Source organism: Cuculus canorus, chromosome 1 (assembly GCF_017976375.1).
Source record: "Cuculus canorus isolate bCucCan1 chromosome 1, bCucCan1.pri, whole genome shotgun sequence".
Classification (NCBI taxonomy): domain Eukaryota; kingdom Metazoa; phylum Chordata; class Aves; order Cuculiformes; family Cuculidae; genus Cuculus; species Cuculus canorus.
This window is the reverse complement of record NC_071401.1, coordinates 108,336,396-108,354,801: the sequence shown is the minus strand read 5'-3', so window position 1 is coordinate 108,354,801 and position 18,406 is coordinate 108,336,396. Positions and strand designations below refer to the sequence as shown.

The following is an 18,406-nucleotide window of genomic DNA, read 5'->3' as shown; positions in this document are numbered from 1 at the left end:
CCTGGCATACTCCCTGAACTGCTGTGAAAGGCATCACTGTTTTTAATCACTGGTTTACTCTCAAAACCGCGGCGCGCTGAATGCGGCTGATTGCATCTTCCGAAAGATCAAATCCTCCTCCTCCAGCAGCAGCCCCGATTTTATTGGTGACAGAAAGTCAGTCCAGACGCCCCCGCCGCACCACCCCCACCACCCCCCCCTTCGCAGGGCAATGAATTGACAATTCACAGGGAAATGTAAAAGGCAGAGAGAAGCCAACCCCCAGGTGCAGCCCGCCACACATGCCCCGATAAATAATCCTGTATGGCCCCAACACAGCAGCTCCTTGTGCGGTGACGTACAGGGCAACTCATAAACACCGGTAAAGAATACAAATAATCCGCTCGATGAAACTGTCCTTCGCCGGTGCCAAGCGCGCTCCCCCCTTTCCCCTTCGTTCTCGCCTCCAGGGCCGGTAACTTGCCCGGGAGGCGGCGCGGGGAGGCTGCTGCCCGAGGGGCTCGGGGGGGACGAGGGTCGTGCCGTTTCGGAGCTCCCGGCCGCCCGCGGAGACCGCCCGACACGCGACGCAGCCGAGGGAAACGCGAAATATATTGAACTTGACGCGAAATGGCACGATGGAGGCGACGCGGGGGGGGAAGGAGAAAAAGATACATATATATCTTACAAGGTCACATAGTTTAATTGTTTCTTCGTTTCTCCTTTCTTAGACTGAAACAACGCAGAGGGAGGCTCCCCGCCGCCCCACCCCCAAGCTCGGGGCTCCCTGACCCTGTTCACACCCGCCGCCTTCCCCGGCTCCCTCGGTGGTGCTGGGGGGAAAAAGGGGATAGGATAAGGGGGGAGGCAAACTCTCCGTGCCGCGGGCTTGGCTGCCTGGTCGCCTTCCCCCCGAGAGAGAGAGAGAGAGAGAGGTCTGTGTGGGGGAAGGTCTCCCGCAGGCAGGCGCGGCGGTGCAGCGGCACGGCAGTAGCAGCGCGCATCTCTGCGCGGCGGCCGCTTCGTTCGACTCGGACGGATAGCGTTAATAAGGGGGAAAGAGCAGCAGGGAGGGAAAAGGAAAAGGAAAAAAAAAAAATAATAAAAAGAGAGAGGAATGCATCCAGTCGGGAAACTAGCTGCAAGGATGAGCCGCCCGGAACAGGATGGGGAAGCGATCCGCTTCTGAACCCCCCGGCTCATCCGATTACCCTACATACACACATTCCGTATCTCACATCGCGCCGCCGCCGAGATCCCGCAAACGAACCACGGACACCCCTCACCCTCGCGCCCCCGCCATCCCCGTTCTTCGCCCCAGGTCTCCCTCCTCTCTCCCTGACGGGGAGGCACACCGGGAGCCCGCACGTTTTTCCCGGGATGCTGTTGCCGCGCGCAGGCTGCTGCTGCGGCAGCGCTCGCACTTTCGGGGCCACGTTTAGCGGCCGAGGAGGTGACGGGGAGTTTGGAAGGGGTGGCGGGGGGTAGGGGGGGGAGGCGAACGAGGGTGGGAAGAGGCAAAAAGGGGTTAACAACTGCACGGTGCTTTAGCGGTGGACAGCGCTGCCTGAACGGGAAGCTGGGGGAGCCCAGGAAGGAGAGGAGCGGGGGTCAGAAGTGGGGCGTGGGTGGGCAACGGGGCCGGGGATGCCCAGGGCCGCTGCGGTGCTTCACCCCCCCCACCGGGTCCCTCCCCTCCCGGCGCGGGGCAGGGGTGGGGAGGAGGAGGCGGTACCTTGTACGAGGATCCCGCAGAGGCTGTAGAAGCGCAGAAGCGCGCCGGGCTTCAGCCGCATCCTGGGGGCTCCCCTCGGGCTGGGTGGGCGCCAGGCACGCAGATCCGCAGCCTCCCGCCGCTCCGCTCTCCGGGCGCTTCCTTCCCCCCACAGGAGCCGCCGCCGCCGCCGCCTCCGCCGCAGTGTCTCCCTCGCTGTATCCAGTGGGGTGAGGAGAAGGAGAAGGAAGACCAGGGTCGCGGGGGTGGATTGGGGAGGGAGGAAAAGAGGGGGTGGGGGGGGGAGCGGCTCTCTCCGGTTCTGCTAGGCAGGTTCAGGCTCCCCCCGCGGAGCGGTGCCCCCGCTTGCTCCCGCTGCCCCTGCCTGCTCTCCCGCTGGCCTCTCCTGCCCCGTCTCGGCGGCGGGGGCTGCGCTGGCGGGGAGGCTGATCCTCCGCTCCGCTCCCAGCCGTTCCCCGGCTCGAGACACAAGGGCAATCTCCGCTTGCGAGGCTCCCCTGGCCTCGCCCCGCCCCTTTCTGCCGGGAGCCCCGCCTCTCGCCCCGCCCCTCGGAGCCACACCCCGGCCCTCCTTGTGCCGTGGTCACGCCCCCACCGCTCCACGCCACACCCCTCGGCCCCGGACCGCCCCCGCAGGTGGGCATTGGACTGGCACCGGCCGCCCTCCAATAGGAAGTCGTCGATTTCGGCCGGGCTGCCAATGGGGTGGGGATGGAGTAGGCGCGAGGCGCCGTGTTACAAAACGAAACGGTCGTTTCTCGAGAGCCGTCGAGCCGCGAGCGAGGCGCCCGACCCGACATCCCGCGCCAATGAGCGGCAGCCGGCTCGGGCCAATCGCGAGGGAGAACCGGCTCGGGGGCGGCTTCTCCAGCCAATGAGCGGCGGGAGGGCGGGGGCGCTGTCCAGAACTGGTGCTGAAGCAGCAGCCGGCTCGGGCCAATCGCGAGCAGACCCGGCTCCTCGGCCGCTTCTCCAGCCAATGAGCGGCGGGAGGGCGGGGGCGAGCCGGCGGGGGCGCTGTCCAGCCCCGGTGCTGAAGCGGCCGCCCGTTCGGGCCAATAGCGAGGGAGAACCGGCTCCGCGGCGGCTTCTCCAGCCAATGAGCGGCGGAAGGGCGGGGGCGCTGTCCACGCCCGGTGCTGAAGGGGGCAGCCGGCTCGGGCCAATCGCGAGCAGACCCGGCTCCGCGGCGGCTCTCCAGCCAATGGGCGCTGCGCGGCGGGAGGGTGGGGGCGGGCCGGCGGGGGAGCTTTGCAGCCCCGACGCTGAAGGGGAGAGGTGCTGGCCGCAGCGGGGGTCGGAGGAGCTGCTGCGGGGCAGAGCGCGCCCGGCGGACGGGCAGGAGGGCTCCCGGCTGCCACGGGGCGGTGGGGAGCGCAGCACCTGGGGAGAGACCATTGCCGCCCGGTAGCGCTCCAGGGCAGAGCCGCTGGGGAAGCTCCCTACGCGGCGGGGCGGGTTGGAAGGTGCGCGGGAGAGGCAGGCATCGGGCTCTCCGCAGGCGACGTGCACCGGCGGCGGGGAGGTGGGAGCTGGACGCCAGCGCTAATCCAGCATCCGCCCCGGAGGTGTGAGTAACTTGGAGGTGGTGGAAAATCACTTGATTGAAAAGGACTTTTGAGATCATCGAGTCCAACTGTACCTGTCCACTACTAAACCTTATACCTGAGCATACGTCTTCCAGTCTTTTAAATACCTCCAGGGACGGTGACTCAACCAGCTGTTCCAGTGTCTGATAACCTCTTGATAACCCTTTTGGTGAAGAAATTTTTCCTAACATCCAATCTAAACCTCCCCAGGTGCAACTTGAAGCTGCTTCCTCTCATCCTATCACCTGTCACTCAGGAGAAGAGACCAGCACCCACTTTGCTACAACCTCCTTTCAGACAGTTGTAGGCACTGATGCTCTCCATATGGACCTGAACAGGCTGGACCTCTGGGCTGAGACCAATGGCATGAGGTTTAACAAGGCCAAATGCCAAGTCCTGCACTTGGGGCACAACAACCCTATGCAGTGCTACAGACTAGGAGAAGTCTGGCCAGAAAGCTGCTGGAAGGAGGATCTGGGGGTGTTGATTGACAGCCGACTGAACATGCACCAGCAGTGTGCCCAGGTGGCCAAGAAGGCCATGAAGCACCTTCTTCTCCCTTTGCTTTTCCTCCCATCTCCCAGAAAACAGCAGATGAAAGAAGGACAAGCAGAGTCACCTATTTCCTCAGAATTAAACATGTGTAGATACCTTCAGAATGGTAGCAATAAGACCCACTCCTTTCTGTGATGTCCCCAGACAATGGCAGTGAGGAACTTTCTGAAGTTGTCACAGTGTCACCTGGACTCTGAATAGATGCAAGAAAGTTTTTCCTTTGAAAGCTTTCTCTGGGAGGGTTTGGAGGATTCAGCTAGTAGTCCTAAATTGCTTATGGTCTAAAAGATAAGACACTGAATGTAAGAAATCCAGGATGGCAGGCTGCCTCTTCATGTTTGCGTACTTGGTGTTCAGGACTGTATCATTCACCTTTTGCCAAAACCTCTTAGTGAAATCAGAATAGCTTATATTAAAGTTGCTGGACCAGTCTGCAAAAGTTTATGGAGGGAACTGTGTTGCCTTATCTCAGAGAAAGCAGGATTTCCTTGCACCTAAATACTTGTGATGAGGTGTTTCTCCACTTCTGGTTCCACCCATTTTCTATTGAGATTTGCTTTCCAACATGACGCAGTATGTTTTGAACCATGCCTTTTTGAATTTTCACCTCAATGTCCCATTCTTTAACACCAAAGAGCTTTACTGAGGTGAATAAGTTATGAAATAGTCTTACATAGCTATAGGACAGGAAGCTCTTTAAGCGCTCATTTCAGTGAAGACTGAGTGGTCTCAGATCATTAAGGAAGTGCTAATAGTTGTCAGTTTGACTTTAAACAACTTAAACTAGAGTGAGATCTGGGAAGCTATGTATTCTGTAGTTATATCTTCCCCTTTGTTTGTTAACAAGTGATGATTATGCCTAGCAACAGCTGAGACTGCATCAGGATTCACAATGAGTTCCCCATCTCCAAAATATGTCCACGCACATTGCAGAATCAAATTCTGAAATTACATTTTGAAGTTCTATCATTTGTATGATTCTGAATCAAATTAACATTAACATTACGTACGCCTCCACGCCTGTAGTACGTTACTTGAACACTGTAAAAAATGATGCACTGGAATGCCCCAGGACAAGGAAGCATTTAAAGTCTCTCTCTGGTGGATGAGTAAATACTTGCTTCACCTTTTTTTTTTTTTTTTTTTTTTTTTTTTTTAATTGCTACTGGAAAAATACACAATAGGCAAAGATTTTACTACCACTCTTAGGGTTCACTGTATGTAAAGTAGTAATGAATGGGAAATGATTCTCAAAATATTTTGGAAGTCTTGCAAAAAGGAACAAGTCATCATTTTTAATGACTAAAAATGCCAACAAATGCTCAAAACTTGCATTTTTTTTTTGTTGTTGAGGAAGGTAATTAAAAAAGCAATTCTGACAAAATAAGTAGTTTAAACCTATCACTGTAATCCAACCTGAAGTACTTTTGCATTAATTATGATAACCGACAGCTCTGTACTTTTCACAAAACATACTTTTAATTGTAGTCTGGTTCCAGGAAGTGTTATAGGAAAGATACAAGTGTTTTCCCAGCTTAGCGGTTAGAAACTGTGAAAAGAGATCGCCTGGCAGATGTAGGACTGAAGCGCCTGTCTGTGCATCATGGGAGTTCTGTGTCTTTGTTATATTAGTACTTTTGGAAAAGCTGATCTGCGTGTTTAGAAACACCAGGTGACATTTTCCTTCCAGAATCCACTAAAATTGACATGCTATTACACCCTGTGTTAGAAGCACAACCAGAAATGTTGGTTCTCACCATTCTCTTCTGGCTCAAGTGGTTCCAAAATGGGCTAGTAACAGGTTGATGGGAAGCTGGTTCACGGCCAAGGGGGATTTTAGCATTACTCCATCACACAGCAGAACTATTTACAAAACATTAAAAAATTAAATCCAACTTTCAAACCCCAATGATAAATGACTACAGTGGAGAAGTATCATGAGGTCTTTATGCTGCATATGCTGAAGCGAGTTTTGTTTCCATTTTTCAAAAAAAGAAAAAAAATCCCTACCAGAAGCCCCTGGGTTATCGAACTATCTGTCAGAAACAGTTGTGATTAAAATCATTAGAACTGCTAGATATGATGTCATACTTCTTTTCTTCTGATTAATGCAGCTATGTTAATTTGACAATTTATGTAAATGTAATATCATGTCTTACGGCCTTTGGTGGCAGCTCACATCTAAACCTAACATAAATTGGACAGAATTTTGTAATGGGTCTTCAAAGGTGGAGCTTTCGCACAAAATGGCCGGAAGCCTCATTACTTCCAGACCAAAAGGGCAGCAGGGAGTCTTCAGTAAATACACTTCAGAGCAGAGTAAAAAGTAATACCCTAAAATATCAGCAGGAGATCGGTGCTGAAAACCAGATGCCGAAGGTAAACATTTTATCAGAACCAGAAAAAAGTTCTTCTGTGTTACCTGATATCCATCAAGGTGATACTTACAAATACTCCTCATGCTAAACAAAGCAAAAGAATTTAATCCCCAAGCAGGATTCAGAAAGAGTCAGCAAGTTTTTCCTCTCACTGAATTGGTAAATAGCAAATTGTCCAGCTTCCATTACACTTTTAGTACAGATCTTGAATTGCATTCTCCTACTTATTTTTTTTCTTGGTTGCGTTCACTTGAAAGCTAACAGACGAATGCTTGCTCTAGCAAGATGAAACTGTGCAGTCCCAATAGATGGCTCAGATCACTTACTGCTTCATGTCCTGGTCCACTACATGCTCTGTTAATTTGCTTGCAAACTTTTTTCCTCCTGTTCAATAAGACTTTGGGCTTCTCTCTAGAAAGTTAAACTCCATCTCCTCTAGTAGGAGCCATCTATGTTGTATTGGGTCTACTTCTACAGTTTGCCTTGAAATACAAGTAAAATCTGAAGTGATAATCATTATTTTAGTGATGCTTTTTGATAGCATCAATGGTCAGTGTTTAGGGAAAGGAAATGATCCCTGAGGAATACTTGTTTATTTGATAAAACATTATGGTTCTGTTGAATTTAGCAAGTAGTTGAAGATGAAGAGTGAATTTAAGGAGAGAGAAACTTCCAGTATTACAAGCTGTGAAACATAGCTCTGGAAACACTTGCTCTGTGATATATTTTATAGCATACATTTTTAAGAAATTTTGTATGGTCTAGAGGGTAGTGAAGAAGAAGTCAAAATATGATTGCAGAGTCCCAACAACAGAAAAAAAGACCCATGGGAAATAAGGTATGGAGAAGGCAAGCTGGTACTGACAGAAGTTAGAGACAGATTCTGTCCCAACTTGCAATACTACTTAACACTCACAATCACATTTAAAATAGTAATTTGGAAAGTGAGACTTATTTGCATGGCTCAATACAGAAATGTTGTGACAAAACCCCCATGCAGCTGCCACCTAGCCTTGAAGAAATATTTGGTTGCATAACAGCCATCTCTTGCAGTTGGAAGTACTTAATTCTTATATTTTTATCTTTCTACCTGAAAGTGGCAGAATGGCTTCTCTAGCGTGTAAGGTCCCTCTCCAGAAGGCAGGACATATCATCACAGAAAGTGCATTACCCTGCCCTGTGCACCGTTATGGGCTTATGTGGAAATTGGAGGATCAGATGTACCTTGATTGAAGTCTGCATATTTGCATTTTATGTTAAAACCCTTTACCACACTTCAGCAGCTGCAACAGAGGAGTTTGGGGTTTGTTTGTTGTGGATGAGAAATTTTGTGTGATGGAGGTGAGTTACTGTTGTTTTAAATTATGTGGGTTTGGTTGAAGCTGATGCCTAAAAAAACCCAAAATCTGGATAACGTTTACTTACCAGATGCCAGCAAAAATGCATTGGTTTGAACAAATACTGTAACTACTAATTTAGTTAAATCTATCCAACTGTGAAAATATATTGGCATGAATAAAAATATATAGACAAGAAATACATTACATTTTTTTTTTGTTTGAAAAAAACTGGCTTCAGTAAAGAGCAATTGAAGTTTGAAAATATGCTTCCGAGAAGAAATGTGTTCATTTCCATAAAACATATTGGTGTGTAAATATACAGTATGTATCAGTTCCAGAGCAATATTATGTATTCAGTGAAATTTTATTCTGTGTTAGTAAGATGAACGAAGAAAAAGGAATTGCGCGCTGCAATTACTACATATAAAATAAGAGCAGGATGAAATCCCATTTATAAGCAATTATATATGTGAGATATTTTGCTGGCTTTTGGAAAAGAAAAAAGTCTGTAAAACAACACTGTTGATGCAATGTCAATGCAAAGTGAACCGAGGACAAAACGGACTGATGTCTTTCGTATTGAGAAGTACCTAAGGTGAAAATATTTGCAGAAGAAAACTGCGAATGGTGAGTGGAAGCAGAATGTCTTTTTCATAACCTGACCTCTCATCCATAGAATTTGTGGAATGAAGATCTGGGAAAAAAATTATGCTGGTAACATGATTCTTCATTCATTCTATTTAGGTCCTACTGAATGTTTGATAGTTACCAGAAGGGTGTCCTTTCCTGTCTTCTAGCTGTTAAACTAGGAAGAAACTACTTGAAGAAATTTTAAAGTTACTTACACTAAACCACACAATTATAGAGCCGTGTAGCTTTGACACCTCATACCTTTGTTTACTTATGATTTAAGTACATATAATGTACATTACAGTTAGTCCTAAAAGCATATTACTGCATGGAATTAATTACACGCTAATTGTGTTTTGAATATGCTTGGATGAACATATTTACATAATAGTTTAGAATACTTCCTAGCTAACATCTTTGAAATATTTATTTATCCATGTATCAATTGATTTGTTATTTCTGATGCTGTGTAATTTTTAATTGCTCTTTAATTACTTATGCATAGATTATGTGATATGTTGAAAAACACTCTCTTGCACACAGCTGAGGTGACAAAGAAATATTTTAAAACTCAATAGGAAGGAAGTTGTTCATTCTGTAAAACATAATGTCATCCATTTTACTTTCCTAAGAATATCTTCAATTACTGAAACCAGTAAATTTAAAATTATTTTCTTGCATGTTCTGGTAGTTTAAATGAGGGTCTAAATATTTAGATTCAATATTTTGGGTTTTTTTTAGTCTAAGGTTTTCACAGTAGCACATCCTTGAAAATGTTTTCAAACACAAGTCAAAGTATTTTAACTGATCCGGAGTAAAGCTCAAAGAATTGAAAAAAAGACATTGTTTTGCCGATACTAATGACTCCTAAGATGCTTCTTCTAACACAGCCATGATTTTAAAAAAAAGGTCTTAAGACTTGATAGGCCCTTTCTGTCAAGAGTATTTCTTTTGCTGTTTCTATGAAAGTAAGCTCAAAGCACAAGCCCCAGGAAAATAAAAACAATGCACATGACTGACTTAATAGATCATAGACTTTTAACGTTTCTACATATTCTGTCTCTACTCAACATTCTCCTTAAGAATTAGATGATCTTGCAGTGGAATACAGCCATCTGGCCAGACTAGATTACTATTGCTCTTTCCAGCAATGAGGATGAGGTTGCAATTTTGTCAGATAGTATAATGTTAGATGCCTCAATTAGGAGCAGAAAAAGTCAACTGTGCTTAGCTTGTGCCTAAACATTTCTGATGCCACAATTGTCCTTAATGGAGACCTATTTGATTGTGTCGTGGCATGCACACCAAAATTCTCTTTAACAAGAAACCAGGGAATGTGAGAAATTGTGTACTCCAGTTTTTGCCCTGACATTCACTCAGTCTTAATCCTACCTGGTTATGGAATACTTTGATTCAGATTTCAATCAATGGCTTGATACCAGCCTGTCTCTTATTATGGACTTGCCTAGTGATCACTGGATCTGATCCTTACCTTGACCTGCAGATTGATTTCATGGTGTGATCTCTGACCTGCTTCATACCATAATATTGCCTTATGATCTTACGATCAATAGATGTTGTTGGCTATGCAATCTTTATATTGCTTTTGAATTTTTATATGGTGAACTGTAACTACATGATAACCCTTCCTTCTGTATTTTTCTGTGCCTTGTCCATCTGTTGTTCTGTTCCAGCCCTCCTCTACCTAACACAGAGCCTTAGTCTCATTCAGTCCAAGGAGCAGCTCTAGGGATGATTCATGGGTTTGTGGAGAAAGAAGATGTTGATAAATAGAATCTCTAATTCATTAACTGGAAAAAAAAAATTGGAAAAATATGTAATCAATATGGCAGAGGACTGAAAGTAGAGGAAAAGACAAGAGTAATTGAATGATGCCTTTGAGAATTGTATTGTTTCACTATGCCACAGAGTTCCTCTGTGATGTTAGGTAAGTCACTTAAACCAAATGTTTTTACAGTAGTAATAAATTGTTATTAACGCTAATTTTCTCAGTTTCCAACCTCATACCGAAGAGCCATCTCTGCAGAAATGTGAAGTACGGCAGACATCCTAAAGCCAGCGTGAACTGGACTAAGAAAGCATAGAACTGTGTAATGAAAATTGGCCACTTGGAATTAGTGGTTACCTTTGACATTAATCTTAATTAAATACTTCATTATGATGTATCAGCAGAATGAGGACAAATTAAGGTTACATAGGCAATTCTGAATCCTGGCATTTCTTAAGTCTTTGATTTTTCAGTTTTAGTGATGTTAATATGGCTTTGGATATCTATTTGGTGATTTACTAGAATTCGGTTATTTGCTTTTCTTTCTTTTTGTATTAGCTTCTTAGCTTTGATTGAGTTACTCTTTTGAAGTATTTGCCTAACGTATTTAAATCTATCTCAGAAGTGTAATCATGACAAATTAAGTCAATGAAAGTTTCAGGGTTTTTTTCCTCTGAAGAGCGTGACTCTCTTGTGTTAAGCCAATAAATCACAAATACACACAAAAATAATGCTTACTAAGGTAAAGAATGACTTGCATTGCTACTTCTTAGCAGCCCTAACTATTGAACTGTCCTCACCCTTCTTTGGAAGAAAAATAGTGGAAGTATATCCGGAAAGAAACAAAACCAAAGGAATTATGCAAAACCCAGCAACTTGTCTGTGTCTGTTGAACTGTACTTCTTATTTCACATTAGGTGACAGGTGTTTGTTACTGTAATTGCTACATTATTTTGCAAGTAAATTTCTAATTGTTTTGCACAGAACACTGTTATTTGTTATCATATTGAAATGTATGTGAATAAGAGAAATCTATGAAATACATTTATGTTTGCTAAATTTATTTTTATAGAGGTGAAATTCCACTTCTAGACCTCTGATATAATAAGCCCTGTTAACACATTGTTTAATGGACAAGCAAAGAAGGGAACATGGCACATTTTGTAATGCTCCTCTTCTATACAATGGTGCAGTAAAGTGTTTCATTGTATCACTTGCTGTTGTGATATAGGACAGTTAAGTCAGAGGATTTGCTGCTAGATGGAAAATAAAATTAAGGATTAAAAAAATTACATGTTGCAGTATCTGCAGCTATTAGGAGGTGCATTATTTGTTTTCCCCTAGAAAAATTGTAGTGCAGGAGATTTAATGAGTTAAATCAAGTTTCCAGTGCAGTGAGATATGTGAGTTATAAAGGAAAATATTTGTGACAGATTAAACGAAACTACAAAAAAGTTTTCAAGGTGCTTGTACTTGTTAAAGCAAATCTAAGTTCTCTGATAATCACAAAAGTGGTTTGTGGCAAGTGCATTTGTTTGCAAGTGCATTGTAGACAATGGTGCTAACAGCACTTTAAAATAGTGATATAGGAGGTGAATTTTTTGCTTCTTACAGGTGTAAGTTATTTCCTGAGGTTTTTATCAGTATCAGGACTGTTTTAGCCTATTGTCAGTAATTTTTAAAGTGACAGACGATAAGAGTAAAATGATTAAAAAGAGTAAAATGAAAATCAGCCCTTCCTTGCTAAAGGCTGTGTATGGAAATAGTGTTACATATGGACACATAAAAAATCTCATTTTTAAAATTCTTTTCCTGTGTTTCAGTTCTCTGAGATGTTTCACTGACAACAGAGATTATTCTCCTTCTCCTGAATTGATTTGATTAATCCATGTCTCATTTTTTTTTTTAAGTTTAGAATGATTTGTATAGTACCGAACCATGGAAAATTACTAAATTCAGCTATACTGTATATGTACTTTAGTTTTTCCTGTGAAAGTATAAAGACTGAAATTAACAAATGATATCTGAGCAACAGGCTATCCACTGGAGGCTGGTTTATTGCCTACAGCAACTCAATTTGATTTTCTTCTGTACTTATAGCTTTTGTATTTTACAGAGGGCAAAACAGGTTAATTAAATAATTACAACATTTCACTTTAACAGTATACAATAACTATTTATTGCATAAAAAGTAAGTTGAAAACAAAAAGTAACAAAAATTATTTATGTGCAGTTCATGCATGCATCCTGTTCGGGCATCTGCTATGTGAGGAAAGTGGAAGGTAAGAATGGATACTTTTCCAATAGTCATACTCTGAAGACTCTTTCTGTGAAGAATTTTTTTCTGATATCCAGCCTGAACCTCTCCTGGCAGAGCTTCAGGCCATTGCCCCTTGTTCTGTCCTCTGTCACTTGGGAGAAGAGGCCAGCTCCCTCCTCTCCACAACCTCCTTTCAGGTAGTTGTAGAGAGCAATAAGGTCTCCCCTCAGCCTCCTCTTCTCCAGGCTAAACAACCTCAGCTCTCTCAGCCGCTCCTTGTAAAACTTGTTCTCCAGCCCCCTCACCAGCTTCATGGCTCTTCTCTGGACACGCTCCAGTGCCTCAAAATCCTTCTTGTGTTGAGCCTCAACATCCTTCTTGTGGTGAGGGGCCCAGAACTGAACATAGTACTCAAGGTGCGGTCTCACCAGTGCCAAGTACAGAGGGAGAATAACCTCCCTGGATGGTCACACCGTTTCTGATACAAGTCAAGAAGCCATTCGCCTTCTTGGCCACCTGGGCACATTGCTGGCTCATGTTCAGTTGGCTGTCAACCAACACCCCCAGGTGCTCCTCCTCCGTGCAGCTCTCCAGCCACTCTTCTCCCAATCTGTAGCACTGCACAGAGTTATTGTGCCCCAAGTGCAGGCCCTGGCATTTGGCCTTCTTGAACCTCATGCCATTGGCCTCGGCCCAGCGGTCCAGCCTGTTCAGGTCCCTTTGCAGAGCCTCCCCAGCCCCCAGCAGATCCACACTTCCACCCAGCTTAGTGTCATCTGGAAACTTCCTAAGGGTGCACTCAATGCCTTCATCCAGGTCATTAATAAAGACATTGAACAGGGCTGGACCCAGTACTGAGCCCTGGGGAACCCCACTTGTGACTGGCCTCCAGCTGGAGTTAACTCCATTGACCACCATTCTCTGGGCCCGGCCATCCAACCAGTTTTCAACCCAGGAGAGTGTGCGCCTGTCCAGGCCAGAGGCTGACAGTTTCTGAAGCAGTATGCTGTGAGAAACTGTGTCAAAGGCTTTACTGAAGTCCAAGAAGACTACATCCACAGCCTTTCCCCCATCCTGTAGTCGAGTGATTTTGTCATAGAAGGTGATCAGGTTACTTTGGCAAGATCTGCCTTTCGTAAACCCATGCTGACTGGGCCTGATCACCCGGTTCTCTTGCATGTGCTTTATGATAGTACTCAAGATCACCTGTTCCATGACTTTTCCCGGCACTGAGGTCAGACTGACAGGCCTGTAGTGCTCTGGATCCTCCCTGCAACCCTTCTTGTATATGGGCACAATATCAGCCAGCCTCCAGTCTAGTGGAACTTAAATGATTCTATGATTCTGAAATACATGACTATGTTTCTAAAAAATATATATATATCTTGATTTCAGATATTGAAAGATGATTAAACTTATGGAGCAGAATTTTTCTTGTTCTTCATAACTGTTTCACATACATTTCCAAAAGTGATGGTAGATTGTAAATGGGCACCAAGTTTACAAAATGACTCAACAGAATCTGTGAAGATGTAATTCATCCCTTTTGTGCCTCCTGTATACAAGCATACCCTGAAGTTGTTAACTGTGTGTGTATACGGGACAATTTCAAGTTTGTAGTCATTGGAGCCTATGGCATTATTGTCTCTTAATTTATATAATTTATATAAATATTATATACTTTTTATATAAATTTATAATTTATATAAATATTATATACTTTTTAATGTCTTGTTCAGGTGTACTTGAGTATACTCCAGCACTGCTGAAGAAATTTTACAGCTTCTTGATTGGTCAATTACTTGGTTTCAGTCCCTGCACCTTGAAGCAGATTTCTAATGTTATGAATTGACTTCAAGAGTGATCTTCCTTTAGGAATGGGCCTAATCTATAACTGTGGTGTGATTTGTGCATGTGCACTTGTGGAAGGAAGTGGATGGTGTATTATTTGTGGAAAGTATTGGTACAAACACAGAATTCTGAGATATTTCATTAACAAAAATTGTTATGTGACTACTTTGGAAACCAAGGTAATTATATATATAGATATTGATGAGCATTTTAGACTTTTCAGTGTATGGTAGTTATACTAGTTGGCAATTTGAACAATGGACCTTTCCTCCATACCCAACAAGAGGTCAATTGCTGTGGCCATTGTCTTTAATTTCTCTTATAGCTAATCAACATAATATACTAGAGGTCAAGACCAGAATCTCAGTTGTTTTAAGATGACCCTAAAGTCACTGCGCATGAAGGAACTAGAATAATCTGGAACAAATTCTAAGCAACAACAATATTTCCTGCAGCTGCTAGGTGCATTTTTCTTTCTAAGTCTAAACATGTTCATGAATTTTCTGGCCTTCACTGCAGTATATTTACTGAAGTATAATTTTTGATCTCAGGTTTTTATGGAGTTTATACTATCTAGCAGTTTTACACAGTTCAATATAAGTACACTATTCATTTATCTTTTACATTGAGAACAGTGTCAAAGTTAGAAAGTCAAAGTAGTTTCCAGGGTTTTTAATTAGACCTTATGAGTGCTATACTCTCTACTGTGTTTTGGCTTGTTTTATTTTCCAAGGATTTCAGTGGAATCTTTGTCATGTGTGATTTTGAAAGTGTACAAGTGGATTTCTTCTGTATGAAACTAAATCATAATGCAAAGTTGAGAACGTAACTTATGCACTTCATCAACTCATGAGTGTTTAATGCACAAAACTGGACTACAGTTAGTCTAAGGAAACCCCTACCTACCCACATGCTTATAAAGTTTTCAGAATAAAGAGTTTTGTTGTGCAGAGCTGTTCTTATTATATCTTGTTACTCAGTAGCATATACATATTCTTACCTATGAGGAGTTCTTCAAATGAATTTAATTGTATCAGTTTCATGATTGAAAGAATTATGGGTTTTTAGTGCTTTTTACAAATACAGGATTGGGGGGGAAGCATTAGATTTACAGATATTTTTGTAGACATAAAATGAAATTTTCCTCCACCTGAACTTTTCCATCAGAAGGTTACTTGTACTAAACGAAATTGTTTTCAAAACCTGTTTTTACAGTTTGTTTGTTTGTTTGTTTGTTTATTTGTTTTTTTTTCCAGACTATAGGCCTTTGTAAATGACCTAAATTTGCTCTGATTTTCAACACAGAAAAATTAAGAACTATCAAATCTTGGATTTTCCAAGTAGCAGTTCAAACTCATTTCAGTTGCAGGAGTAAAACAACCATTTTGCTACTTCTTCCAGTGAAAGTAGCCTAAGCTTTTCCCCTTTTCTCACTGTGTTGCTTAAGTCATCACTACCTGGAAGGACACCTCTGGTTGCCACAATCGAATTGTGACTAAGTTCTACTTGGCACCTCCTTTGGAGAGAAGTATCACTTGACTAGAAGCAGAGAATCTCGGAATGCTAATTAAAATTCTGCAAACTGGCAAGGAGTATTAAGACTAGTATGCAAGAATACTAGGAACAACATAAAATAATTGTAATAGATATAATTTGGAGCAAATAAATAATGGACATAGGGACATAATAGCATAATAATGGGCTAATTTAGGCCTAACACGTAAGTGTTAAATGTTTACAAGAAAAACACAGACTCCTTGATGCTATCTTTCTCCTATGCATCTTCATGAAGAGATGGGTGCAGATGTTTTGATACTGTAGTACTGAGCATTTAGACAAAACAATTTCTCTTTAGTTCTCCTTTGAATGGAAAAAAAGCTCTCTTTCAATTTCAGTGGGAATTTTGGGTTCCTTTGGTTTGGAATCTCATTTAGTTCCTGAAAGCAGTATCTGACTGGATTTGTAGCTCAGGTGGTGATTCTCTCTTCTTCTCACTTTGTGTGTCTCCTCTCTCTTTCTCTCATTGCTGCAGAAATTGTGGTGACTTTCACAGCAAACTTTAAGTGTACCACTCCACTGATGCAGGCACTTGACAAGAACTTGTTAGGGTATGTATTCTCTTCCTGCATTGGAATTCAGTCCTTTATCTCATATTCTCAAGCTTCCCCACCCATCTGACTTGTAGTGGACCTACTAACAATCCTATAAATTATTTGTGGTGTCATCAGTTATATTTAAGTGAAAAAACTTCTATGATAGTCCCAACAAGGAAAATTAAATTTATATTTATATAAAGCAAAATTAATAGAAGATAATAGGGAGATAGATAATGAGATGGTTCCAGTTATAGCTTTCTTTTATTCAATATGCAGGCCTTACCTGCCTTAAAACTTCATTCACAAAACTAGAAAGAATCAGAAGTAGTCAAGTTTATACAAGGATATGTATAATATAACCTTTTTCTTTTTTCCCAAATCCAGTCACTCTTTTCTATAGAATCCAAACAAGCTTCATTAGATTAAGAATATAGCAAAATGTACTTGGATTGTGATTTTTAGAATAATTTTTATAAATCAAGATGGTTAATGGCTTTTCATTTTACTTCAGGAAGTGCATATTTTTCTTGAAGAAAATGTAGCCTTTTAATGTAGTTATCTGTTTCCTTCTATTCTTCAAATTTCCAAAAGCATTAATTTTGACATAAATTGCTCATACAGTAGTATGAAGTAAATAAAGTGTCTGGAAATATATTGCCCTCAGTCTACTATGTAAGTTACACAGATATTAGTTAAGGTGGATAAACTTTCCTTACATTAAAGTAATGATGTTGAACTTGAAAAATTTAAATTTGTAAATTCACTATCAAATAAGATTAACGAACATTTAGTGAATAGGAAACAATAAGTAGTCCACACCTGGGCAGCTGGGTTGTCCTGTACTTCATTGGTGTTACTCCCTTTTTATATAAATTCATGCACAAGAAGAATCAGCGTAAGGATATGGTGATTTTTTGTGAAGGAAATAATTGATACAGAAAATGTACTTCTGATTTAACTGTTTACCATCCCATTCTTAGGTGCATAAGGCACCTATTAACTTTCATTATTTCAACATTGGCAATTCAGTCTTCAGGCTGACGTATTGATGGACTAGCTATTACACTACGTTGTTTTAAGAAGAACTTCCCTTTCTAAGTGATGCCTGTGTGACTTTTTGCTATGGAAAAGTGTTGTTAAAGCATGTCCTGAATATGTCAGTTGTATAACATAGCATAACATAACATATTATGTATCTTCTACCTTCCATATGACTTCATTGACATTCATGCTTAAACAATCTGAAATTTCTCTGAAATTATTGAGCTCTTATTTTCGTATGAATTTGTACATGATCATGTATCCTTTGGATTTACCAACTTCTCTCCCATCTGGTGGTAGTTCTGAGTATTCAATTACTTTTTCCTATGATATTGCTCTTTTATACTTCTTGATAATTTCTCTGCTTTCCATTTGATAACCTCAACATTTGGAGAGAATGTGTTGTGTTCAAATTCTGATACTGCAAATGCTGCATTAAACAGATCTCTGGTAGTTTAAATTCCGTGTCAGGAAACTAATTTTTATAGTGTTCAATATAAAATTTGATGTTGATTTTGGTATAGATTCCGTTTTTCAAAAACTAGATTAATAAATTGTGGAAAATCATGCATTTCTAAAACAGGTATGCAGTGTTTCCAGCTTTAGGAGTCCTACAAGTATGAGTGGGCTTTAATAGTGTTGCTTTAAAATTAGAGCCAGTGTCATGCTGTGGCACATGTCAGAAAGAGGAATATTAAAAAATGACCACATCTGTTTTGCTACTATGTTATCTGATACTTGAAATTAAAGAAAATTTTCAGGAGTGCACCCTAGCAACCTAAAATGTAAATAAGCAAGAAAGAAACTCTTTATAGTTCCTGACAATTTAGATGGACCAGAAAGTTGGACATGAAATCACAATGTGTATGTTTCATACTTTGGGAGAAAAATGTTTTTACTGATCTGAAATTTGTGGGTATAGTTCCAGTCTTGCAGTGTGATAGACACAGCAGGAAGAATAGTCATTAGCAATTACAGAACTTATTGTCATTAGGAATGACTCATAAAACTTCAAGATATAATTGCTTAGATAGACCCATATGAAGAAAAAAAGGCAGAAAGTATATTGCTGTGTAGCAGTGTGAATGTTTTTGTACCTGTAGGGAAATCTTGTGGAAGATCAGAAAATTAATGGAAATCCAATATCCCCATGCCATCTAGGT

The 18,406-nt window shown here is 42.2% G+C and overlaps 1 protein-coding gene and 1 long non-coding RNA gene across 4 annotated transcripts in view; one reads left to right on the top strand and one right to left on the bottom strand.

Moving 5' to 3' along the window:
- Window positions 1–2,208, bottom strand: part of CADM2 (cell adhesion molecule 2) — a 660,645-nt gene extending 658,437 nt beyond the window's left edge. Inside the window, exon 1 of one of the 3 annotated variants that reach the window (XM_054052742.1) lies at window positions 1,715–2,208. In XM_054052742.1, coding sequence (XP_053908717.1) covers window positions 1,715–1,775 — 61 coding nt within the window. In that variant the 5' untranslated portion in view covers window positions 1,776–2,208. The remainder of the gene's footprint in view (window positions 1–1,714) is intronic. The other 2 variants (XM_054052751.1, XM_054052759.1) reach the window with 2 other exon arrangements.
- Window positions 2,209–3,430: 1,222 nt separating this feature from the next.
- Window positions 3,431–18,406, top strand: part of LOC128850973 (uncharacterized) — a 30,600-nt gene continuing 15,624 nt past the window's right edge. The window contains exons 1-2 of the long non-coding RNA XR_008448247.1: window positions 3,431–10,154; window positions 16,139–16,214. This is a non-coding gene — a long non-coding RNA (uncharacterized LOC128850973). The remainder of the gene's footprint in view (window positions 10,155–16,138; window positions 16,215–18,406) is intronic.